The sequence below is a fragment of the Haemorhous mexicanus genome, chromosome Z, assembly GCF_027477595.1.
Source record: "Haemorhous mexicanus isolate bHaeMex1 chromosome Z, bHaeMex1.pri, whole genome shotgun sequence".
Taxonomy (NCBI): domain Eukaryota; kingdom Metazoa; phylum Chordata; class Aves; order Passeriformes; family Fringillidae; genus Haemorhous; species Haemorhous mexicanus.
Window position 1 is genome coordinate 21,324,343 of NC_082381.1, and position 26,337 is coordinate 21,350,679.

Genomic DNA, 26,337 nt, shown 5'->3' on the forward strand with positions numbered 1-26,337 from the left:
ATTCCTCATTTGATTTCCTATATTCAATTTCCTATTTCCTATTTTCAATTATTCAGATCTACTCAAGATCTGTTCTCAAGATCTGTTGAGGACATGGAATGGTTTGGAAAGCAAACTAAGAAACAAGGTGCAAAAAAAAATTTTACAGGGCCAGGGAGAAAATGCTAAGGGGGAAAAGGGCAATTGTGTTTTTATTGCACTGCTAGTAGCTAGAAGTTGTAATTGCTGTGGGGTACTTAATAGTTTTTTCAGGTTGACAAATTGAGTCAAAAGTTTATTACCTCATTCCTGAAGCTGCAGACTTGAAATTCTTCAAGTTCTTACATCCCCAGGGAGTCCTGTATGCAAAATAATTGAAAACACATTCTGTATCAGAAAGGAGAAATAGACCTAAGCATCGTTGCAAGCATTGTATATATTCATGAATTCTCAAACTACTAGGTAAATTCTTGAGACATTTTTTATCTTTTGCTCCTGTGCTTATTGTTGTCTTATTTAATGTTCTGTTACTACTTGTATACTACATTCATCCTATCTCACTGCAGTGCAATAGTAAAGCAAATAATTACCTAAGGGATGAAAAGAGTCTATTCCTCACTATCTTGCATGAGGATGAAAGCGGAACATTTCAGGGACTACAACAACTTGTTTCTCTTAGTAGTAACCCCCCCCCCCCAAAAAAAAAAAAAACAAACAAAAAGCAACAAGGTTTAAACACTCCTCAAATTCTAGTTCAAGTAAGAAGCTCACAAAGGGCACTAAGCCACGGGGACACGTGAACACCATCACCTCATCTCACAAAAATGAACCTGCTTTTCACCACCAGCGAGTTCAGAGACCCAAACTCCTTCCCCAGCCCCAGGTGAAAGCAGTGTCAAGGCACAGGGACCAGGAAATGTCCCAGGATGCAGAGATAGTGCTGCCAACAGCGCTGGCTCAAACACACTGAAGTTAGGTGTTGAGGATTTGTTGCAGATCGGAGAGTTTTTGCAGGACAATGGCCGTATTCAGCCGATGCACAATCCAGCCTGCTTGGGATAATGGACAATGGACATGTTCACAAACAATAATGGACATATTCAGAAAATGGGGTTGGTATATCCTTGAAAAAGATACAAGAAGAAAGAGTCATCTGGACTCAGCAAATTTGTCAGTGAGCTTGGAAAGTAAGAAAAAAGAGAATTCATGTGTGGGATAGAAAACCACAGCCAACACGCGTGAAAAGTTAGATAATCCAATAAGCATCCAATTTTAGATGCGTGAACAGCTAGGGTTAACCAATCATGGATTAGCTAGAGACGTGTGGACAGTAGAGAATTATTACAAATACAGTCTTTTTAGAGATAATAAATTTGGTTTCACATGATCATATTGGTTGTGGTGTGATGTCCCTGAACCTCCACATCCCGCATTTTCCCCCCCACATTTCCAGGGGAGATCGCGTGCAACCCTGAGAGGGACTCGAGGACGGCAATTTGGCTGCTGTGCAGAGGATCAGAGCCAGCCTTCGAGGAGTGGAGAAGCCGGTCAAAAGTATCCTCACTGCCCCGGTGAGAGGAAAAGGTTACTGGAGCTCCAGTCGTAGATGTCCTGAATCTCGCCCTGATCAAGGTGAGCGGCCAGGGAGGAGATGGGGTCTGAACATGAAAGGGAAGGTGTTCACAAACTCCTCCAACATATCCTCTCTAAGAGAGAATATAAGTAGGATGCTTCCAATTTGAAGGGACTATTACACTGGGCTTGGGACCATAATCTCATAGCAGGAGCACAGGCTGCTTTTGAGGTTTCGACATGGGAAGCTGTGGGGTGAGGGTTGTGGGACTGCATTGCATCCGGGGGGGCATGAGGCAAAAGAGGCATCCAAGTATGCAACTTTGTGGAAAACTATCATGGAGGTTTTACAGGCCTTAAAGGCAGAGAGGAAAGCTGCTGCTGCAGCTTGTGCTGCCCTTGCCTCTGAGTCAGAAAAGCCTCAGGCATTTCCAGCAACTTCAGTTCAGCCACTGTTTTCTACAGCCTTAGATACTCCCTCGCGCAGCCCACAACCCCTCGGCTCAGCATCCAGCATTACACCAACTGCTCCTCCAGCTCCTCGTGAGAAAGAGGAAGCTGCTGCCTCTTCAGAGGTGTTGGTCTGCAGACCAAAGGATACTTGTACTCGCAGTGCAAAAATCTCTTTGGGTCTGCAGAACAAAAGGCTGTTCTACTCAGAGTGAAAAAACTGCTGATAACTGTAACTTAGAGACTAAACATGCTGTAAAGGATAAGGAAGGAGATGTTGTTATGAAAATACTTCCGTTGAAGGGGATTTAAGATCTTTAGTGGACAATTTGCAAAAATTGGTAATTCAACAAAAGGATTCAGTTGTCCCCAAAAGAGACTATTCTTTTGAAAAAATGGATCTGCCAATGATTATGGGTTCGGGCAGACAATCAGGAAAGCGGTTGCCACCCTCTCATTTTGTCTCCAAGCCAGCATCCAAGCTGGTTAAACGAAATCCTCCCTCTCATGCTGTAAAGAATGTGGAATTAGAATTGGAATGCGACCGTGAAAGAGAAGCAGCGCAGAAAGGCAAGTGGCAGGGGGTTATTACAGAAGCCATTGTAGAAGGGACTTTTCTCACAAATGACATACAGGCTTTTCCTGTAGTAACTAATGCTGCAGGTAGAGTCTTCCAATTCTTTCGATTGGAAGATTTTAGAGAGGGTAACAGCTGCAATCTCACATTTTGGTTTAAAATCCCAGCTTGCACAGTCACTTTTGCAGTATGTTTTTACCTCTAACACATTTATTCCAGCTGATGTGCATACCCTAATCAGGCTTATAATGCCACCCCACCAGCAGGTGATGTTCCACAAAAGCCGGGAGGAGAAGTGTGCCCAGGAAGCAGCACAACCTCGGGCACAGGGTGATCCTCTGTATGGTTTACCAGCACAACAGGTACTTGGCAAAGGGCCCTGGGCTACTGCCACTGCCCAGGCTAGGAGCATTGATGAAGTTTTACAGATGAGCCAACAACTAGCCTATAATGCCATTCTTGCACTTCCAGATGGGTTACACAGTCTTTTACACAAATTTGCCAAGGAGGGAGTGAGGACTTTGATAAATTTGTGGACAGATGGCATGAGGCTATTTATGATCATCCCGATTTGGATTCAGACACAAAGGTACGATTGTTTAATATGCTGGCTTTTGACAATGCTAATGATAAAACTTGGCAGATTTTGGGTACATTAAAAAAAGGGAGCTGATGTTACAGAAATGCTGGAACTGATGGCTAGGACTACAGAAAGGCAAAAGGCATCCTATGTAGCTGCTGCAGTACAGGGTGCAGTAAAGCCACTGATTTCAAAACTGCAAAAGAAAGCAGAGGGAAAGAATGTTAAGTGCTTTGGGTGTTCAGAGTCAGTGTCGCTTTGCAGTTATGAAAAAATTTTGTTCTCTCTGCAAAAAAGATAAACACAATACTAAGGATTGTTGGTTCCAGGGAAACTACCTTGGAAATGCATTATCTCCTCGCGTGCAGAAACAAATATGGAGAGCTGCCTGGATAGCTCAGCCTCCCACCGTGGAGGAGGAGGGGGACTTCGCTCACTCAAATCAACAGTCAACAGTCGGAAGTGCCAGAATGGACTTGGGCACCGCAGTAGACGTCACCATCACGGACTCTGCTGTGCACCTGATAGACGCCAATGTAAAAGGACCCTTGCGGGGTGGGCTTAGTGCTTTTCTGTTAGGGAGATCATCTGCCAGTAAAAAGGAATTGCATATAATCCCTGGGGTATTGATGTGGACTATCAAGGGGTTGTTAAATTATGGTTAGAACATATTCCCTCCTGTATCTATTCCCAAAGGTTCACAGATTGCTCAGCTTATTCCTTTTAAGTCTTGTGTCCCCTGTACAAGCGACAAGGAGCAGGGAACAGGAAGCTTTGGAAGCAGGAACAGGAAGCAGATTGCTTGTTGGAACTCTCATATCCACAGTTTCTGGCTGGATTGCTGTGTCTTACCACAGACAGCCCTGGAGACAACAGTGCAGACTCCATCTGCAGTAAAAGGGGACTTTGTTCCAGCTTTTCCCTTGGACCAGCGTGCAGCAAGCCCACCTGGGCCCCATTCAGGTCAGTGTGGGCCGGTAGTCAACTTCTGCTGGGAATGTAAAGCTTTTCCCTAATTTCCACAGGGAATAATGGAGCAAACCCAGCTGCACCAACCCCCAAATTTCACTCTAAAATTGACAATTTTCATTTTCCTCTATTCAAGCCTTGAAGAAAACAACCTTTACTTGAGCGAGCTGGAGGCACAGTGCCCTCCAAGATCATTCTTGAGCAGGACAGTATTCCAGGGGAAGATTGGCAAACCCAGAGTTTACTGGTGCTTAGGAAGCCTTGCAAAACCTTCCCATGGGCGGTGCTCTGGCACCCTCCTGAGCTCCTGGAGCCCTCACTCACCTCAGGCACAGTTTGGACAACAGCAGGGGAGGGTTCCGTGAGACGTGGGGACAGGAGGAGGGAAGGCTTTGCAAACACTGCCACGAGGGCAGGGCTGTTTTCATTTATGGTGCCAAGAGGTAGTACATCATCTTTGATTGAATGGGAGGTGCGGAAGGGCAAAAATTCTCAGTGATAAGGAGAGAGTGTCTCCAGTCACACAGCAAGGGAAGTGAAGGGGAAAGTGCAATCTGTATTTCATGGGAGGTGTTCAGTTTTTAACAAAATATTTTTGCGGAAGACGTGCCGAGGCAGTGGTGATTCTGGGCATTTCATCAGACTCACAGAGTATCCCCACATCTGCTCGGCCACATTTTCTCTCTTTTTTTCCTTGTGAATGATTGCTCCTTCCAGGGTTGCTCCTGCTTGGAGTTCTGCTCTCAGTGGAGTCCCGGAGTTTTCTCAGCAGGCCTCTGCAGCGAGTTCTGAGCCAAGGCGTGGCTCTGCTGCCAGCCCAAATCTGCCCTTCCCTTGCCCAGCCTGAGTGCAGGTGGGGCATGTGCTGGCCATGGCCAGAGATTTCCATGGCCAAAATCCTCCAGCATTTCCATCTGCTCATGGCTTTGGGTAGCACAAATCACACAACAGCCATCGCAGCTGACAAATGGCATTTCTTGCAGATTGCCACAGTCACACTGCTGATCCACAAATCCACCAGAATCAATTTCAGTTGAAAAATGTCCTTCATTACAAATTGCTACACCCATGCTGACAATACAGAACTCAACAGATCTCAATTTAAGGTAAAACCAGCAATTTATTAGATTATTACAACCTGTCTATGTAAAAATATACAAATACCAAGTTCACTTAACCAAACTTGATTTATTGCTAGCCTCTACTATACACAACTCACTATACACAAAGATCAATTAGGAGTTTAACAACTTAATTTATTACATATTATTACAAATGCAGACCCCATATAGAAATACAAAAATATGCATTCCCTCTCTAAATACCCCAACAAGAATTCAATAGTTATGCAAGTATACATCTTTAAACAGAATTAAATACATACATACATGAACATATATTAAAAAAAATCTATAACAATCTACAGATGTAAATATAGAGTAAATATTATAGATTATATAAAATATATATAATATTTCAACCACAACTATTTTTAAATATACAAATATTACTGTACCAGTTTAAATACCAATCCAACTGCATTCATACAAATATACAGCTATGCATCTGGACACAAATGTAAATATATTTAAATACAAATACATCAATATACAATTAAAAATATAAAAATAGCCATCTGTACCGATACAAATACCAATACACTAATTTTAAAAGATATATACTGAAAACTACATTGATAAATATAAACACCTACAAAGCTGTACACATATGGAAAAATAACTAAACACAGATATTACAACATACATAAAAAAGTAGATACCTATTTACACAAATACGTAACTGCAAACCTGTATGAATATATCCATACGTACATAGAGAGTACATTAATAAATATAACAAGATACATACAGAAATATACCAATACAAATAGCAAGCTACATATGAAAATATCAATGTAATTATTAGTTAGTCCATGCTAGTCCATATATAATTAAACAGCACAAAAAGCAGAAGGATCCCAGCTGCCCCATCTTCAAAGCCTCTCCCTCGGTCTCCTCCTCCCGTGCAGAGCAGCTCTCCTGGACAGGGACAGCAGATGGGACATCTGGCAAGCAAAGGGAACACTGAGTGAGTACGGGGACGTTTCCCTTGGCAGCAGCTGCACTTCCATCAGGGGAGAGGAAATCTCAGAGCCTCCCCAGGAGGGCTGGAAAGAAAAAGCAGGCGAGCAGGCCAGGCTGTGGTGAGCGCAGCCGCGGCGGGACCGTCCCGCAGCCCCGGCAGCCCGGCACAGGCGGCACAGCTGCCAGGCCCTGCCGGCACAGCTGCCTTGGCCAAGGACAGCCCCTGTGCCGGCCGGGGCAGCTGCGCTGAGCGGCCCCAGCACGGGCAGGGCCCGCTCCTGCCCCGCCGGGCAGTGCCCACGGCCACAGCCCACGCCGCCCTCAGCCCCACCCTGCCTGCCCGGGCCTGTGGCCTCACCCGAGCTCTCTCCAGGGTGGCAGCAGCAGGTCCCCGTTCCCTGCTCCTGCTGCTGGCCTTCAGCTTCTCCCTGCTGGCTCCTGTCAGTCTCCGGCTGTCCTCGACCTCTTCCTTGCACCTCGGGAAAAAGTGGAGGCTTTGGAAATGGTTCCAAGGCCTGGCAGAGCTGCAGTCCCGGAGCCCTCTGTGCTCCCTGCTGGCTCCATCGATCCCCTCAGCCCCGCCCTGCTCTCACTGAACCCCCAGCTCCCTTCAGTTTCTTCAGGCCCTCACAGTCCTCTCATCCCCTCAGTCCCTTTCTGACCCATCCCATCCCATCCCATCCCATCCCATCCCATCCCATCCCATCCCATCCCATCCCATCCCATCCCATCCCATCCCATCCCATACCATCCCATCCCATCCCATCCCATCCCATCCCATCCCATCCCATCCCATCCCATCCCATCCCATCCCATCCCATCCCATCCCATCCCATCCCATCCCATCCCATCCCATCCCATCCCATCCCATCCCCCTTAGACCTGCCATCCCCTCAGCCTGTGCCACTTCCCTGTCACCTCAGTGCCACCATCGGCCTCGGCTGCCCCACAGCCCTCAGCCCCAGCAGCAGCTCAGGCTCCCCGTCCCTTCAGCGCCACCGCCCCCTCAGCCCCCTCAGCCCCCTCAGTCTCACCGTCCTTCAGCAGCTCCTCAGGGGACAGTGCCTGGGGCCAGCGGTAGTTCCCACCGCTCCAGGGACAGCCGGGGCTGGAAGTGCTGCTCTGGCCGGCCCGGCCGCCAGCTCGGACCCAGCACAGGGAGAGGGGACACAGGGGGCACAGGGGGAAAAGCAAGAGGTGAGAAAGGCAGCTGAGAGGGCAAAGAGGTAAAAATGCAGCCTAGGCCTACGCAAACAGCAAGCTATCCATCAATCTATACATCTAAACAGTCATATTCCTCTTACTATATAACTATACTCATTTTTAAATGAAACTTCATCTATATATTTTTTTAACTTTACACAAATAAAAATTTAACTCTGAAAATGTATAAATATAAATTTATAATAAAATCTATCACTTCTCTAACTGAATACATATCCCCATTTAACTCTACAGATCTATCAATATATGCACATATAAACAGAACACTCTAATCTGTAAATAGAATTATACCCTTTGATAAATAAAACCATAGCAATCTATAAACATATTTACAAACAGAGGAATTCTACCTGCCCGATGGTCACGGGCTCTCCTCTGTCTCCTCCTGCCATGCAGGGCAGCCCTCCTGGAGATGTTGGTCAGATGGCATCTGGGAAGCCAAGGGAACGCTCAGTCAATATTGGCCCTTGTGCACCTTTCCCTTGGACAGCAATTCTTCTATCAGAGACTGCCAAAGATGGCCTGAAAGGCAGACTCTCACTTGGCAATTTGAAGCCTGCCCTTAAAAGAACAGGGACCATTCCAAGTGTTCAAATGTGTGTTTCAAAACATTGAAGGATCTCAATAAAGTCTCAGCACTCGCAGTGCAAAGGGCACCCACGAGAGCCTGATACACACACAGCCCCAGGAGCCACAAAGAAGCCCAGCCTTGTTCTTTCTCTGTGCTGACAGACAGACCTCAGTCCTCACTGAAATGCCTGAAGCTGAGGGCTGCTGGGAGCTGAGTCATGAACCAGCTCCATTACCAGGGCCATCTACCAACTGCCCCCTGCAGCGAGCAGCAGCTGCTCCAACTCGACCATCGGCTCTGGCAGGAAGGGCTGCGAGGGACAGAGCTCCCTACGAGGCCTGCAGGCTGCACCAGCTTGGCTAAGGAATGGATCCAAAGCGCTCCCTCTCTCCTCTTAGGTCTCCCTAATCAGGGCTCCTTCCAGCTTTCCCTTCTGATACTGGACTGACTGTGATGTTTCACTTGGCTGGCCTCTGATGTTCTGCTCCTTGTTTTTCTGGTGGGTCAGCACCAATACCAGCAGACTGGTACTACACCGAGTCAGTGATCTGGACTTCTAGCCTGACTTTTTGCTCTTTTTTTCCCCTATTCCTTCAAGAGTTGCTCAGCCTGGCCTCCCCTATCAGCCTGCAGCAGATTTATCCACCGACTTCAGCACAAGGCTGGGACACCCGACTTGGTGACACAACTCCCCCAAGGTCAGCTTTATTCCCTGCTCTCTTGCCACGGCACAGGACTCAGTGCCAGAGCCTCTGGAGAAGCGTGGAGGGCAGGGCTAAGGCAGCTTGTGCCAGTGCAGGATTTGAACTCAAGGCACCAGGAAGCACCAAGCCTGCTCAGAGCAGCCATCTCACACCTCTCTAAACCAGTGAGGGCTCTGTCCTTACCAGGCTCCTCGGGCTCCTGGGAACCGTTCCTGCAGCTCTCGGTGCCAGATGAAGCTTCCTCTGCTGCAGCTCTGTCCACAGGCTCCCCTCCTGAGGAATCGGGGGCAACACTGACATTGTCCTGAGCAGAAAAACAAAAAGAAAGGAACCCAAAGATCACTCACTATTTTCCTGGAAACACATCAGGGATACGATAACTCTCCTTCTCCACTCCCAAAGAACATGGAGCACGGAGGAGGGAACACTGCACACAAGGTTCACATGAGCAGCCTTTTAAACTCAGGATTCAGGTGGCCAAGGTGAAACTGAAGCTCTTACAAAATGACCTTTGAGACAAAACATGAGCACAGCAAACCAGGAGACACCAAGTGAGGGGACGTGCCCTCACGCTCTGACCCTGGCTCAGGCCAGAGCTGGGAGAAATCAGCCAGCAGAAAGCCAGGGGCTCTCCCTGCTGCCAGCAAGGACAGAGCTCGCTGCCAGCCCTGCCCAGGGCTGGGTGCTGCAAACCCCCACACAAAGCACACACTTCTGCCTGGGAGTCTCACCCACCCCCAGCCAAGCGCTCACACAACCCAGCACAAGGTGGTGCTTTTTGGAGCCCTCTGCTGCTGCCCCATGGGTATGATCCAGGTAAACATTTATGCACCCAGGACATTCCCAGGATCGCATTTGTGATCAGGGGCAAAAATCTGGACATTGGGACAGCAGGAAAAAATAACAACCCAAAAGGCAGGAAAAGCCAGACAACCAAGTATTGTTTCTATTCCACCGAGGAAGTAAATGTCCACAATGAAACACCTGCAAATTACCTTTGGACACAAGGATATTCTCACTATGACCAGTTCCAGAATATTCATCTCTTCTGTGACAGTCTGGCCAACAGGACCCCTAAAGATCCTAAAGATGGTTCTGAACCTGCAACGTTTTCTTTTATTACGGAATAAAATGCTTCTGTAAACTGCTAAGTCTGACTTTACAGAAGACAAAAGTGATGCCACTTGAGAAGAAGGCATTGGTAAATCCAAAAAATCCGTCTCCCCACCTTGAGTTTGTCCTGCTTCATAATCATAAATGTACTGCAGGCAAAGGGTCAGCACATGAACAGAAAGAGAGACATTCTTTGGCCAACACGTATAATATTCTGCAAAAGGACAGAGAGCTGCAGCTCCAGCCCAGCCCCAGCCACGGCTCTGGGAGCACATACACGCACGGCAGGGCTCACACAGCAGCAGCAGCTACACCTGCAGTCCTGCCCTTGCCTGGCCTTGGCCTTCCCACCCAAAAGAGGCACAGCCCACACCTGCTGCTGGAACAGAGGCACCTCTGGCATGCCCCTCCCTGCACGGGACACTTGGCCTTCAGTGGCAATTCTCCAAACACTCCTCTCTTCTTTCCCAGCAAGAAAAACCTCTTTTTCATTTCTTCTTCATTCCCTTTCTCAAAAATCTTTCTTTAGCAAGAAGAATTAAATAACTAAATCATGATGAAATAAGTTCAATTACAGAAGCCTTTGCTTCTCCACCATGTAACCACGTTTGAAAGCTCTCAGTCCAGCCCCTTTTTCCCCATCCAATGCAATTACCTGAGCAGAGGGAGATCTTTCAGACAGGGACATCCTGATCTCCCGAATCATCTTCTCGACGGCAAGGCCTAGATCTGCTGGCGACCATCCCTCCTGCCCAGGTGCGTTCTGTGCTGAGCTGCAGGCCGTCGATGCTGCACAAGCTGCACTGCCAGCTGGAGCGCTGGGCCCTGAAGTGCCCGGGGTGGCTACAAGAATCCAAACGCATTGGTCAGGCTCCACAATGTGGCTGGGAGACACAGAGCTCGAGTGCTGCCATGGATCAAACATCACGGGAAGCAGCCAGGAAAACCAGGCAGAGAATCTTTTGGCCTCCTAGGTGCCCCTTCCCGGTAGGCTTGACAACTTCTGGCCGACAATGAGAGAGCCTTATGGAAAACTACTTCAAAGGGTCACTTTTCCTAACCTTTTGCAAAAGCAAGGCTACAAGTCTTTTCCTACCTCGTGGGTCGTAGGCTGGGGGCTGCTGCTCCCTGGGGAGCTGCCGGAAGCTGCAGGGCTGGATGCCGAGTACGCCGCGCTCGGCCAGAGGCAGCTGCTCCCCGTAGAGCTCCTGCAAGTGGCTGCGGGGCCCCTCCCGGCCGAGCGGCAGGAGCTGCTCCCCGTGGAGCCCGAGGAGATGGCAGGGCGGGATGCCGAGCACCTCCCGCTCGGCGGGCGGCGGCCGCTCCCCGTAGAGCTCCTGGAAGCGGCTCGGCCCCTCCCGCCGGGCCGGCCCCGGCCGGTCCCTGTGCAGCAGGTGGAAGCTGCAGGGCGGGCGCCGGACGAGCAGCGGCCGCTCCCCGGGGGGCTGCTGCAGGCGGCCGGGCCGGGGGCTGCGCAGCTCCCGCCCGTCCGGCAGCGTCCGCTCCCTGTGCAGCAGCAGGAAGCCGCTGGGCGGGCGCCCGGCCGGCAGCGGCGGCCGCTCCCTGGGCAGCGGCCTGAAGCGACCGCGCCCGTGCCGCCCATCCGGCAGCGGCCGCGCCCCGGGCAGCTGCTGGGAGCCGCAGGGCGGGCGCCGGCGGCCCTCCCGCCCCGCCGCCGGCTGCTGCCTGTTGGCCGCGCTGCGGCGCTTGATGCGCAGCAGGAGGTTGGGGCGGTCGCGGCGAAAGCAGGGGTTGCTGTAGTGAAGCCAGGCCCCGGCATCGCCCGGCGCAGCCGAGCCGAGCCAGCCCGGCACCTTGTGGAAGCCGTAGCGGTAGAGCTGCCGCACGAAGCTGTGGAACTGCGTGGCCCGGAAGGTGTGCGGCAGCGGGGCCCGCCCATCGCCACCGCCCCTCTGGGCGTCGCCCGAGCTGAGCAGCTCTCGCTCGAAGAGGGAGCGGTCGATGAGCAGCCCCATGGCGCGGCTGTCCCAGCGCACGGAGCGGACGCGGGGACTGTTGGCCAGGCGCCAGAGCTTGGCGGGGAAGGTGCTGGCGCGGAGCCCGGCGGGCAGCGGCAGCTCCGCCATGGCGTCGATCGCCGACTGTGGCCGCAACGCCCGCAGCGCAACGGCCGCGGCTGCGCCGGCGGCGCGCGGCCTGAGGGGGGCGCTGCGCTCGGGCCCCCGCGCGCCCAGCGCGGCCCCGGCGCGGGCCGGACTTGGCGGAGACGAGCGCGGCAGAGCCGGGGCTGCGGGCACAGCGCGGGCGGGGCGGCTCCGGGGCCGGCCGGGCTCGGCTCCGCAAACCCTCTCTTTCTCCGGCTGCAGTCATCCTGCTGCCTTTGCTTTGCAATGCAACCCCAAAGCACCAAGGCAAGGAAGATAAAACGTCCGCTTTCCAGCCCCTCTTGATGCCCGGGGTTATTCCTGCCCAGGTCCAAGACTTCTCATTTCCCTTCCTTCAACTCCATCAGATTCCCCTCAGGCCAATTCTTTAGCCTGGCGAAGTGCCTCTGGATGGCAGGAGCATTTGGGCTGTCAGCTGCTCCTGCCACTTTTGTGTTCTCTGCAGACTTGCTGAGGGTAAACTGCTCCTCCAGGCGGGCCATGAATGAAGACTTTATTAAAGAGTATCTGCCCCAGCATCAGCCCCTGGGGGTCAGAGCCCCCGGGACTTGCCTCCAGCCCTACTTTGTGCCACTGATGACAGCCCTCATCCATTTTCCAGCCTTCCTCGCTGGGCATTTTGGCAGTTTGTGTTTAAGGCTGCTGTAGGAGGCTGTCTCAAAGGCTTGGGTGAAGCTGGGGTAGACATCATCCATTGCTCCACCCATATCCATCAGTCTGGCTGTCCTGTCACGGGCATTGGGTAGGATAACCATTACTCCCAATCAACTTCTCCATTTGTCTGGAATGGTTTCCAGGATTAGTTACTCCATCCCCTGTCAGGGGATGGAGGCAAAGCTGGCTGACCTGTATTTTCCTGTCCTCCTTACTCCCTTGGAAGAAATCAGTCTATTAGAGCAATTCTGGCTGTTTCTAGCTAGGCAATTCCAGCACAAATAACCAGTTAGAAAAATCAAGCTCTGAATAGAGTCTGTTAAATTCTTTTTTCTGCTACCTTTCTAGGCCACAAAAAGATCTAGTTTTCTTTCCAGTATTAAAAAGCTGATTAAAAAAACCCACAAGACAAAAGCCTTCTTCATAGAATATAATTATACCTATTTTTCCAAAGACACGTAACTTAGATTTTCTTCCAGGATTAGACTGAGATGAGAGGACTTGAGAGCTTCCCAAATTTTGATATTTTTGTTGTCTCCAGCTGTTTGGAAAACTGTTCGAACACGGTGAAGACGTAGTGCTTTTGAAAATGCCATTCTGAATTTTGTATGCTTGTCTTCCATATAAAAGTACCTAGAAGAATTTTAGGAAACCTGTAGCAAGATCCCTTCCTTTCAAAATGAGGAAATGCCAGAGTTTATTTGATCTTTGAATTTTTATCTTGAGTTTCTGATTCCCATATTTTTATATGCATGTGTATCTTTTTTTACTATCGTGGTGACATAGTCCGTTTTCCTGCAGATCCCAAAATCATCAGTGCTCAGAACAGCCGGTGGACAACTAATCAATATTCTTTTTCACCTCTTTTATTTCATATTAAACTCAGACACCATTGATCTCTTGGGAATCCAGGACAATGCAGGGAAGATTCAGCTCTCAAGCCCTGTGAATTCTCTCTTCTCTCCTTTTCCATTCCCCTTGTCCTTCATCTGTTGCCTGACCTCAGGGCCCTTTCCCCTCCTGTCAGGCCCTCTGTTTGCTGCACTGCAGTGAAGCTCTGAGCTGTGGGTTCCCCAGCGTGGCAGCTCCAGGCTGGGAGCAGCAGAAGCCAACTGTGGCTGAGAGCTCAGACACGCCCTGGGCCAGCTCGGCTTTCAGCTGCCAGGGCAGCATGGAGGGAAAGCGGGCACGAGAGAGCTGAGGACGCTGGCAGAGCAGCCCTTGGGCAGTGCAGGGTAAGAGTGGCTTAAACTGCAGCTGAGCCCCACTGCGGGGGCACAGGAGGCTGCTCTGCCACGGCCGGGGCTGTGCCATCCATCCAGGCAGGAAGGCAGTGCCAGTGGGCTCTGATGGGGGAGAGCAGGCTCCACCCATACCAAAACTTGGTCAGTCCTGCTAAAACCTCCCTTTGTCCTTCTGTCTGAACATTGAGACTGGTTTGCAAAACAGAATGGAGGTGACACGAGACAATCAGTTGTAACCTGTAAACAAATTTCCACGGGTTTTTTGTTTGTGTGGGGGTTTTTGGTATGCTGTGGTGTTTGAGTTGGGTTTGGAGTTTTTTGCATGTGTGTGAGGCTCATATGTGTCCTAAAGTTCTTGTGCATTCATGAGGCTGTGGAGTGGCCTCCACAGGGATCTCCTTGGCCATGCACAAGCCCAGAGAGCAGCACTGGCACCTCAGGCCGAGCACAAAGGAGCACAGGATGATCTGCAGGGTGCTCTGTAACTGGTATGGCACTTTGAGCTGTTGTCCAGTGTGTAAGAACGACATCCCCTCTTCTTCAGATTCTCCTGAAAATGCCCACTGTGGTTGTTTTGTGTGATGCAGCTCTCTTAAGCCCCTATCACACTGTATCTGCAGGAGCATTCACACAGATGTTTGCTAAAACAATTCTGCTCCAGCTGAAAAGCACCGGGTACCCTGAGCAATAGCAGTAGGTAAATGGACATAGAGAGACTTCAGGAGAAGAAGCAGCATTAAATGCATGATGATTATGGGGATGTGAAAATACAGAAATCCCCCAGTGGTTGCACAGCCCACACATCTCCGCTGGGTTCTGCAGAAAGGGCAGCAAATAATGCCCAGGTGTGGAGACCATGAACTGGTGCTGCACTTCTTTATCATTTGGCAGAGCTGTGGGAGGTAGGGATTAAGGGTGATTTTGGAACAGGAAGAAGAAAGGGACAGACAAATCCCAGGTGGAGACAGAGTGGCACTGCTCTGCTGACCCAAGCAGAGCAGGGAACAAGTTGGAAATGAGTGGGAAAAAAGTGTTTTGTAAAAGCAAACCATGCTATATAGGCATCAGTGTTCTTGCCACAGCACACAGAGCTTAGAGCATAAATATACCTCCCATTGAAATATTCCTGCAAAGTGTTAGAACAATTCCTTTACGTGTGGGTAATTTCCCAAACATACCCATGAACAAATGAAAAACCTGCACAACTACATGTATCATTAACAGGACACTCTGTAGATTCTCACATTAGCACTTGCATAATTATCTATGATACTTGCAAACATGTAAAGATTTTTGTTCTCCGTTTGCTTCTCTAAAACTCACCAAATGTAATGAAATTCTCTTTTGAAACTGCAGGGCCTGCTGTGTGGCCACACAAGCCATTCTTTGCTTGCTGACAATCATCTTTTCCCTGTCTGTAAGAGTCACTGATACATTAATTGCTTATCTGAACTTGAAGGGGTTCATGAGTCACTCTGAAGATAAAATAAATACTAAGGAGCGAATTTGAATGGAATTCCTGTCCTCTGCCTCCTAATGCTGAAGGTCTGTATTTATTACCTGTCAGAATAAAGTCTTGATGCCTAATGAATGGGAAAATACAAAATATGCTGACTAGATCACCATGTTCCAAGGGATCATTGCATTTCAGTCTTATTTGACCAAACCAGTGATCCAAGCGAGAAAGGACTGGTCAATTACGACAGAGAAAGCAGGTGAAAGACATGTCTAGGTCTGCTGCAGCTGGGGTCACCAATGAAGTGTGTGGGTTGTGAAGTTGGGAAGGGATTCCAGATCAGATGATTTTAACTAACTTGCATTACTAAATGCATGATCTTCAAACAAACACGTTGGCAACGAATATCACAACATAAGAAATGTTGGTCTTCCTTGCACTGAGCAAAGGAAGGGGAGAAGGAAGGCTTGGAGTTTCCAGGAGTATCCAAATAAATCTACTTTATTCTGGATCAATATGGCATTTTCATGAAGCAAAAACATTAAGTGGAGGGCTCTTCACCCATTCCATTTTTTACTAAAATTCAGTGAAAGGTACTATTTTGGAGTGTAAAATCTTTCGTGTTGAAAACACGAGTGTGGCGAGAGGTTTTGAAGGCTGGGCCAACGACAAATCACTGTTGAAAATCCAAGTCTAAAACTTTTTAAATGAAATGACCCAGGATGAAGTAGGAAACACAAGTCCTTCCCTTGAACCTTTTCTTGCCTCTTCTAGCTCATTCCTGAAAGTGGCAGGCAAAGAGGATCCCACAGAAATCAGAGGAGCATCAGGGTCTATCCCTGAAAGGCAACTGTAGATGTGAAAGAACTTGGGAATTAGAGGGACATCACTGAGCCACTTGTGGGTCCAAGTGTTAGTGAAGAACCCTTTTGTAAAGAAATGCCAGCTTCTCTCCAGGAAGTTGAGCAGCAGGATATTATGGCTCTTGTAGCTGGCAGGAATAAAGCAGATAAAGCAGGAAATTTTTTGGAACGAACCCTGGTATTCACTGGTCACAGCAGGATGAAGAACCCATTTGATCAGACTCTGGCTCTTAGTAAGAAAGGGAGAAACCTCTCTTTATTATCTTAGGTCCAGCTGTTCACAGTCAGAGGTCGTATCAGCTGCTCAGCAGAAGGCACAGGTTTAACTCCAGCTCATCACGCCTGGAGGCAGCCCTGGAAGTGCTCCTGCAGCTCAGCTGGTGGCAGAGCACAGGGACACCCGCACGCCCTCCTTAGACCCCTGTGTGCCATAAACTAAAGGCATCTCCCCGAGCCAACCACCCAATGCAGCCCTTAGCACAGAGCATGTCACGGCCAGTGACGTCTGCATGAAAGAATACACAGAAAAGTACAATTGGAAAACATATTGGGGGCTCAATGAAAACCAGAAAAAATTCAGCCTTTGGTACTTACCTTCATAAATGAGCATACATACCAGATCTTTCCCCTAAATCGTGGTTAAGCAGTCTGCACTTTTTATAGCAGTGTCCTAAAATTCTTCCCTTCACTCATTCCCAGCTGGCAGAACTCTCACACAACCTGTTTTTTCTTCTAAGTGGTGGGAATTAAAAGGGCAAGGAGACCTGCTCCTTTTGGATGCCTTTATTAAGTGATCAGCTCTAGGGGGGGCAGAGGGGTCGCGCACACCGCCACTGCTCCCTTTGGCGACGCAGAGGAGAGAGAGAGACAGTTTTGCTTTGCAGCAGAACTGGGGCTTCCGTCCTCGCGGGTGTGCCTAGGAAAACAACTCTGGCTCGTTGTCTAGGGTCCTCATTCTGGTCCAGTTCTAGTAAAGTCACGGTGACACCTAAAAACTTGCTGGTAGAGTAGGAGAACTTTCTGTTGATATGGCTCATAGCTTGGCTTGTTGAATTTTTCTTTGTTTTTACGGCCCTTTGGTTTGAGTTCTTAGAATGTCTCTTCATTTGCACATTTCCCAGGGATGTTATCGGGTGCCATCTTAGGGAGCAGGGGAAGCACTGCCCAACTGGGGGCAACAAAGATATCAGTAAGGTAGGGGATTGAAAGTTTAACATCCAACAACTATTAACATTCTTAACTGTTTAACACTTCTAATTGTATCAGCTTATGAACGTATTCTTAACAGTTACAGTTTCAACTTAACATTTAACACCTCTGATTATATCAACCTCCGAACTTGTTCATAACACTCACCATCTCCATCATTCTGTCCTCCAGGTGACCAGTTCAGGCTGACAGCTCAAAGCACATCTGCTGAAACCCAGCTTCTCTTTTGGTAGCTTCATTCTTCTTATGACCATCCATTCCTTTCTCCTTGCAGGAGAGTTCTGAGTTTCCTCACATCAGCAATACTCTTCTTTTATCCAAGCAGGGCATCGTGAAGGAAGCTCTCTATGCTCCATAGTCCTAACTAAATAAAGCCTTGCCAAGAAAACCTCAAAACATTACATGTCCTTTCTATGGCACAGCTCCTCTTAAAACTCAGGGCATGGCGGAAGCTCTCCCTAAAGGGGATGATCCATCCCCTTTATCCCTCCTTGTGCTGGTGTTCAGCGGGCTCCCAGGATGATGGAAGAGAGAGAATCTTGTTTTCATGTTTCAGAACGCTGATTTATTCTTTTATGATACATCTTCTATAAAAAATATATATTAAAAGTATACTAAAGTAATAGAAGCAAGGATTTCATCAGAAGCCTTGCAAGTGTTATAAATCATCAAGTCTGCAGCCAAATTTTTAAAAATATTTTTAAAATTTGTTAGATCTACAACCAAAAAATAAAATATTATTAAACCACCACAGCCAGGACAGTTTCAACCCCAGACTTTGATGCTGGGTGAACTTAGGTCAAGCCAAGGTAGTGTCAGCGTCTCCCCAGAGTGTCACACCAACTGCTCCAGGTAGCCAGCTTATATACAGTTTATTCTACCTGGAGCAGAAATGACCTAAGATTTCTGTACATTCCTGCATATGTATAATGGGAACTAAACAGATGCAGTCCTGTACAAAAGTCAGTCCATAGGCTTGGATGGCTGTCTGGGCTTCTTGAAATGGCCTTCCTTTCAGCTGTAGCCAAGATGTTGCCTGTTTTTGGATGCTATCTCTCCCAGGTGTTGTTCGGTGAATGTTCTGACGTTCTCGGGAAATGGTCGCTGATAACCCAGGAAAGACTCACTCATTAATGGTCATGATTTTATCTGGCTGAGTCTTGGAAACCTTTTGGAAATGAAAAGCCCTGCTTCTGGCCATGAGGGTCAGATGCATGGTTGGATCTTTATAATTTTTATTCAATCTCCAAAGCATGAATTATCTACAATATATACTACACAAGGAAAGGGAAAGAATGGAATGAAAATAGAATCTTGTGACTGAGCAGACAGCCTGAGACAGCTGGACTGCCATTGACTGTGATTAATTAGAAACAACCTCATGAGACCAATCAAAGATGCCACCTGTTGCATTCCACAGCAGCAGATCGTTATTGCTTCCATTTTCTTCCTGAGACCTCTCAGCCTCTCAGGAGAAAAATCCTGGCAAAGGGATTTTTCAGAAAATGTCATGGCTACACCACCTCTCAGCTGGCGGGGCACAAGGGCCTCCTCAGGCGCAGGCATCTCCTCTCCGCTCTTCCTGCACTTGCTTTCCCCAGTTCAGGCAAGCAAAGCTGCTTGGCTCAGGACGTTCTTTGGGCTTCTGAAAGGGGCCTGGCCACTTAGCTAGAGCAAGGCAAGGAAGGGAGTCTTAAAACACTCGGCATTCTTGAGAGTTTTATTGTCACTCCAGCTGAAACAAAGTATCCCCTGGCTACTTCTGCCTCTTTAGCATTCGGTCCTGCAGGTGGCCTGCTCAGGCTGAGAGCTTGCAGCGCCTGCAGGGTCCAGTTCTGCTGCAGCCCAGCTTTTCCTCCCACAGCCTAATTTTATAATGACAATTCTTTCATTTCTACTTCAAAGATACTTCAGAGCTTGTCGAAATTAACAATATTCTCCTCTAAGCTAATCAATCCTGGATTGTCTAAGCTATCTACCTTCTATAGTCCTACAAAGTTGCTCCCTATGTGTCCTAAATTTTTGAAAATTTTACCTAAAATGAAAAATTTTATTTTTGAAAAAAATCCAACAGAGCTTTCAATGAAACCTAACTTACACCTAAACTAACCTAAGCTAAGCTAAACTATCACCTAAACTAGCAAATTACAAAAGCCTTTGATTTCCTATCTACAGCCCAGCTCCTCTTAAAACTCAGGGCATGGCTGAAACTCTGCTTGATGATGACACATCCCCTTCTCCCTCCTCTCCGCTGGCGGCGCACAAGGGCCTCCTCAGGCGCAGGCGTCTCCTCTCCAATCTTCCTGCACTTGCTTGGCTGAGGTGATCAGAGCAGCCAGGCTGGAGGCAGGATGGCCTGAGGTCACAAAGGGATGCTGCCCAGAGGAAAAAGAAAACAAAGAAAGGAAGCCTTACTTTCCAGGATCACATCCTCATGGGCTCAAGCAGGACTCCTTGGCTACCAGAAAGACACACCAAGAGCAAGCATCGAGGGCAGCATGTGCTCCTGCGCCTTCCTGTCCTGGCACCCGTCTCAGCCCCGTGGCCCACACTCCTCCTCATCCCTTCGTGCAGGCGTCCTCAGCTGACAGGGCTTTTTGGCCCTTTGCTTTTTCTTACCTGCAGGAGTTCCTGGGCAGACCAGCGCCTGTCCTCGTCTGCCTGCAGGCAGCAGCGGAGAAAGTCGCGCAGGAGAGCCGAGTGGTGCTTGGGGTTCTGCAGTTTTGGGGGCCCGTTCCTTTCTATCAGTTCAAAAACCTACAGCACACGGATGCAAGAGGACACTGGAGCTGCTCCTTTGCTAGCCGCATCAGCTCTCTCCACACAGAGCCCTCTTTCTAAGCTGCACCTTACCCTGAGACGGGCTTCCCGCTGGTAAGGAGCTTCCCCTTCCACCCCTTTCCAGCCCCATGATCCCCAGGGACCAGATGTCCACTTTGGGGCCGTAGGCTTCTCCTCTCACCACCTCCGGTGCCATCCAGCTGGGAGTGCCGACGCGGGAGCTGCGCTTGCTGCGCTCAGGGCTGAGCTGAGCGCACAGGCCAAAGTCAGCTGAGGAGAACAACAAAGCCTGTCAAAGCCAGCTACCACTGGCCAAGCAGCCAAAAGGATTGCCCACTCCAAGCCTGGCAAGGAGATGCTGAATCTAGCTGAAAGAGCAGCTGAGCACTCCTTGCACGGGGCTGGAGCCAGGGAAAGAAGGCATCGGCCACTTCAAAAACACCCCGGCCATTCACGCGCTGGCCGAGCGGCGCTCCTGGCCGAGTGGCACTCACCAAAAGGCAGCCCCAGAGCACAGGCTGCAAATGCCGCACACAAGCAGGGATACCCACCCAACTTGACGGATCCATCCATGCCCACAAGAACGTTGCCGCTTTTGATGTCTCTGTGGATGACTTGGCGGCAATGAAGGAAATGCAGTCCTTGCAGGCACTGAGAGAGAAAAAGGAGGGAGGGAAAGTTAACGTGCAGGATCTGATTTCATACCACCAGAAAGGAAAGAGCTCAACGGGATGGACTGCTTTCTCATGGGAATTGGGAGCCAGGGTGCAGCATCATGGTGCTTCTCCTCTGTCTTGTGACAGCAGCAGCAGCAAAAGAAAGCTGAGAGCAAGAAATCTCTGCTGTCCTTAACCTCCAGCTAACAGGCAGCGTCCTGGGCAGGCCCGGGGAAGCACAAGTGGGATGCCTCACCTCCCGACAGACAGCGCCTATCTGTCCTTCCTCCAGGTACACTGCCCGGAGCACATCAAACAAGGTGCCGCCGTCCATGAACTCCATGGCCAGCCAAAGCTCTGCATCCACCAGGTAGCTGGAAGAAGAAAACCACGGCATGGACAGAGAGCAATGGCCACTGCTCAGTCACCCGAGGGCCTGAGCCAGGCTTTTGCCACTGCTCTCCAAGCTACGTGTGCCGCAAGAGATTCTTGAACAGCAGGTCAACCTCCTCCCACCCTCTGGAGACGAGCAGAGAAATCATCATCACCAGCTCCGTTCTCTGCCACTGACCAAAGGGCATTGTCTCTTCTGGCTTGCACTAGCTCATTGCCATGACAGTATGCCAACCTGTCAAAGTAGGAGACGATATTGCGATGCCTGTTGTCCCTCATGGCCAGGATTTCAATGGCAGCCAGCTCCTCGGACATCTCCTCCTCAAGCGACATGATCTTGATGGCCACCTAAGATGACATGGGTGACGGTTACCTTGAGAAGACGCAGCCTGCTCCAGATCACAAACGCAGACGTGGAGCGAGTGCTTGTGCGATGGGGCAGCCAGCTGTGCCAAAGTGCCTGGTTTCTAGACTGCAGAGCTCCGCAGAAGCACCAAAGCCCATCCCAAGTGCATTCTGCACCCTGAGCCTAGACGGTACTTCAGCGGAACAGCCTCTGCTGCAGACGTGGAGCGGCCAGCCAAAGCTGCAGGCAGAGCTCGCAGCAGCGGGCAAAGCGCTCCAGAGCTGCAAAATGCCATGGGGCTCTTGGCACTTTACCTGTTGTCCGCTGCTGATGTCAAGGGCTTTATAAACAGCTCCAAACCCCCTAGAAAGAAAACAGCAGCAGAAAAAGCCCTTTAGCCCTGGCACGGAAAGCAAGCCTAGGCCAGAGATCTGCCCAGGCTGCCTGGACGCCTTAGAAAATGCCATCTGCGGCCTCTCTTTTTCAGCACATCACTCCGTGAGCCCTCTGCCAATGCAGGGCAGGGTGTCCGAGGGAACACTAAGGTCCAGCATGAAGACCAAGGGCCGCTGCAAATCTCCAAGGCACGCGCCCAGTTTGGTCACTTCCAAACCTAAGGGGAACTCTCTTCTTGCGTGGGTGTGCATGCATGTGTGTGTCAAGAAATTGAGAACAATTCTAGCCAGAACACTGTCTTGGAGAATCTGACATTTCTTGGATGGCAAGGTGCTCTTTCAGGCCATAAAGCTGCAATGGCAGGGGGTGCTCCAGCTCCTGCTCCTCAGTGTTGCAAGATAGACATTGCCAGCGTCAACTTGTCTTTGATGTGGCCTTCGGATTGCTCTGATTGAGCAGCGCTGGCAGGCGACAGGAGGTAAAGCCAGAGTGTGACTGTGACTGGAGCTTGCCTGACTTCACACTTGATATTGCACCAGCCAAAGTCCTGGCCCGCGGTTTTGTGAAATGAGCTGACGTCACACACTTACCCTCGTCCGAGTTCTTCAAAGGCCGTGTATTTGCTCATTGGCTGGCCCACACTCACAATGCTCCCTGAAAGACAAAAGCAGGGCAGGGCGCTCACTTGCACGCAGAGACGCCGCTCCCCAGACCATCCCAAACGCAGGGCCACTGCCAGCAGCTCTGGGACCCTTGGCTTCCAGCTGCTGAGACCAGCAAGTGGGAGGGCCATCTTCTCCACCTTCCATCAGGTGGCCTTTCCTAGGAGGACTTCATTTCATTGAAGTACAGCTTGATAAGCCAAAATGATGAGCCCTTAAGAGCGGGGCCCGAAGAGGTAAGCAAGGGCCTTTGCAGCCTCTGCAGTCACACCCCCCATCACTGCCAGGGCCACCTGGAAGCACAAAGTGTCTGAGCCGCACGAGGAGTAAGAACGAGAGCCAGAAAACAGCTGGGGCCAGAGAGCTCCCTGGGGCCTACACACTTGCTAGGTGCCAGCCTTCTGCTCCAGCAGAAACAATCTCTGCTTTTCTCTTTGGCACAGAAGGCAGCCCAGGCAGAGCCAAGCCAGGCCCAGCTGCCCTCACAGGCAACAGGAGCTCCCTGAGCGCTCCCGCGCTGCCTCCAAGCACAACAACAGGTTCTGCAGAGGGGCTGAAGGGCCTCTGAGACCGGGGAGAACTTCTGGCACGACCCGCACCGAGACACGCACACAGCGCACGGCTCTGGCAGACGAGAAATACACCAGACGTACTCAGTGTCTTCGGGCCCTGCTCCTCTCTCGTCTCGGGCTGCTGGGCTGCGCCGCTGGATGAAGTGCCAGCAGTGGGGGGCGAGCTGGCTGCTGCAGGCCATGCTGCTCCGGCGGCACCAGGCTGAATTGCAGAGCGGGTGTTGAGCTGGGACAAGAAAGGATTGCCCGTCAGAAGGGCGGCTGGCCAGAGGCCCCGCGGAACGCAGGGCACAAGCAAGGCCTTCGGAAGATTCCGTCAGCCATTGGGCCCTTTCCCGTGTTCCCTTCTCCAAGGCAATGGGAAAAGCACAAAGGCTATTTTGATCCAGCCCCTCATGGCCGCCTCCATGCCCCATTTTTTTAGCTTTTCTGCAAGACACTGGCAACAAGGTAGCGATGGGGCTGTGAAGATCCAGAAATAGACCAGAGCATGGCCCCTGAGCCTTGCTGCTTTCCTCCTCCTGTGTTTTCCCGGGCAATGAAACCGCCCCGGAGTTGGCATGCATCTGTCTGCTCAGAAACCCGGAGCATGTCCCTTCTCTGATCTCTTTCATGGATTTCCCCTCTCTATGTCAGGCTTTAGGGAGCGGCCCTTCGGAGCCGCCTTCCAGCCCTGGCCAGACGCACCCGCCCTTTACAATGCAGAGCTGACAAGGAATCTCCTCTCCAAACTCCGCTCTGACCGCGTGGAAGCCCAGCGCAGCCTACATTGTGCGTGCAGCTAATTAGTCCGTGGAGAGGGCAGGTGCCCTCCAGGGGCCGCTGGCTCCCAAATACCCTGCAAGGCTGTCAGCTGCGGCTTTGGGCCGCTCTGCACGCTGACCACGGGCAGCCTGCACTGACAATGGGCACAAAGAGCTGACTTCTACCCTGGGAAGAATGGAATGCTGCCTCTTCTCTGATGCCAAGAGACATTCTCAGGCCCTCTCGGCATCCCAGCAAAGTGATGCTTGAAGGTCAAAGCTCAGAAGCCGTTGGCCAGGCCTCCCTGGCTTGCCTGAAGCGGCACTACGTCGCGGCAGGCACGCAGCTCCCAGCATCTTCAGCCGCCAGCAACGAGGGCTGCTCCATCCAAACCTTGAAGCTTGGCCCTGCACCAAAGGCAGTGCCAAGCTCAGCTGCCACTTACTGGCTCTGCACGTTCAGGCTGTGGAGGGACAACAGCTGGAGGCTTGATGTTCCTTTGCTCCTCTTCAGCCTCTTCCTCAGTAACAGAGGGAGCCAGAGGAGCCGCTGACCCTGCTGTTGAGCCCTGCAGACAGACACAAGTGAGAGAGACAGGCAAGAGCCAGTCCCTGAGGAGCTGCTTTCTGCTGAGCTGGGAAAGGGAAGGGCAAACCATACACTTTGATGCAAGTGGGACTCTGAGTCATGAAAAGCCCAGGAAGATGGCTGAATCAGGTGCTACTCCATCTTGCTGTGCATTTGAACTTCCCTGCTGCCTAGAAGCAGCAAGACACCTTGGAGCTGGCCCACTTGCCTTTCATCTCTTGAAAGGCTTTTTCCTTGGAAAATCAGCAAACAGCCAGTGCTCCCTTTGCTACTGCTGATGCCAGCAGGCACTTGGCCTTTCTTTCAGCCTCCCACGCTGGCACTCCACTGCGCTCTCCTGCCAAAGGCCAAGCTGGCAGAATTGCCACACAATTCTCACACGCCAGCAAGGTCCCAGCTTCCTTTGCCACTCACCAAAGGACAGGCTCGTCTCCATCCGCGTGTCAGGTGACCTGCAGCCAGCGAGGGAAAAGGAACCAGAGGCCCTTAAAAAAGTGCCTGTGCCTGCGACTGCCACAGCACCAGTCAGTCCCAACAGAGAGCATTTGCCTTTCCCAGCATGCCTCCAGGAGCAACAGCTCTTTCCCACAGCAAGCAAGAGGAAAACAAGGACGCTCGGGTAGGCTCTGTCTGCATTTGGGCCTCTCTTGCCAGGAGAGAAATAGAAACACAGCCATGGAAATGTCCCTTGTCCCTGAACAGTCTCAGCTTCCCTTGTGCCCAGCAGCTCAAGCAGCATTTTCCTCCTCTCTTTCCTGCATTTTACCTCGAGATTCTTTTCAATGGCATGCACTAATTCCCATCAATTGGCAGAAGAGGATAGCCCAGGAAAGTTTCCACAAAGGGCCCCCTTTGCTCTGGCAGCTCTCTGCTGAAGCAGCCCAGGAACTGCTCCCGGCTTCAGCAGCAAAGCCGAACTGCATTGCAGTTTGTGCTGCATGGCCAAGGGAATCACAAGCCTGGCACACCAGAAAAGGGTCGAGTAACACAGCCAAGGCCTCTAAGAGGCAGAATTTGGGGCACACACTACTTTCCTTCACTCCCGGAGAGAACCGCAGAGTTGGTAGAAGTGCTTCTGAGGATCTCTCCTCAGAGTCTGCAATTTGCAGCTTGTCTTGCTTGAAGCAGCAAGCCGAGGAAATGACAGACTCCACAGCCACGCACTCTCCCGGCGAGGGAGGGCAACCGCTGCAGGTTACGCTGCAAATCCTCCGTGCCTGCCGCCCAGTACAGATAGCCCCTTTCCAGCTGCTGCTGCTGGCAGGAGCTTGACCAAAGGGGTGGCATCTTCATGGCCATTTTGTTCCTAAATCAACTGGGTCACTACTGCGGCATTAAGAGCAGAGCCAAGCAAAGGGCAGGTGATGCCAGCCCCAGGATGAACCTTTACTTACGAGTCAGCTGGGTCACGTAGTAGGCAGAATAGGCAAGAGAAAAGACAGTGCAAACCGCGGCACAGACTTGCCCGATCATTTTGGCAGCGCTGTGCGGGTTTGCACGCTGAATGCCACCCAAGGGAAAAGCAAGGCTCCTCTCGGGGTGCAGGCCGTCTGCTGAGAACTCCTTGATCACAAGGATCCTCCTGCAGGGAGCGAGCGCAAGAGCTGCTCTGGACAAGCAGGCCTTGTGCACACCGGGACAACGCTGTGCTGACGGCACTGTGACGTGGCACCGCTCCCTTGACCTCACAATGGCAGCTGCCCTGCCTTTGTTGTGCCCAGACAGCCAACCCCTCTGCAGAGCTGATGCGAAAGAAAGGCCTGGCAAGTTCTCCTCAGTCCTAAAGCAGCAGAAAATGACCTCACGCTCCATAAGGCATTGCTC

General features: G+C 50.7%; 1 protein-coding gene and 1 long non-coding RNA gene across 2 annotated transcripts; both read right to left on the reverse strand.

Moving 5' to 3' along the window:
* Window positions 1–5,295: 5,295 nt before the first annotated feature.
* On the reverse strand, window positions 5,296–6,682 carry LOC132341740 (uncharacterized). Its single transcript, XR_009490297.1, has 2 exons — window positions 6,570–6,682; window positions 5,296–6,192 (listed from the first exon to the last, which is right to left on the reverse strand). It is a non-coding gene; the product is annotated as an uncharacterized LOC132341740 (long non-coding RNA).
* A 12,966-nt stretch (window positions 6,683–19,648) lies between these two features.
* On the reverse strand, window positions 19,649–25,986 carry LOC132341732 (serine/threonine-protein kinase PAK 3-like). Its single transcript, XM_059873744.1, is given in 14 exon segments — window positions 19,649–19,750; window positions 19,995–20,132; window positions 20,229–20,270; window positions 20,272–20,426; window positions 20,708–20,807; window positions 21,069–21,186; window positions 21,441–21,553; window positions 21,866–21,914; window positions 22,538–22,601; window positions 23,263–23,407; window positions 24,094–24,099; window positions 24,371–24,493; window positions 24,928–24,965; window positions 25,908–25,986. Coding segments are annotated over 14 exon segments (1,272 nt in total).
* Between the last annotated feature and the right edge of the window lie 351 nt (window positions 25,987–26,337).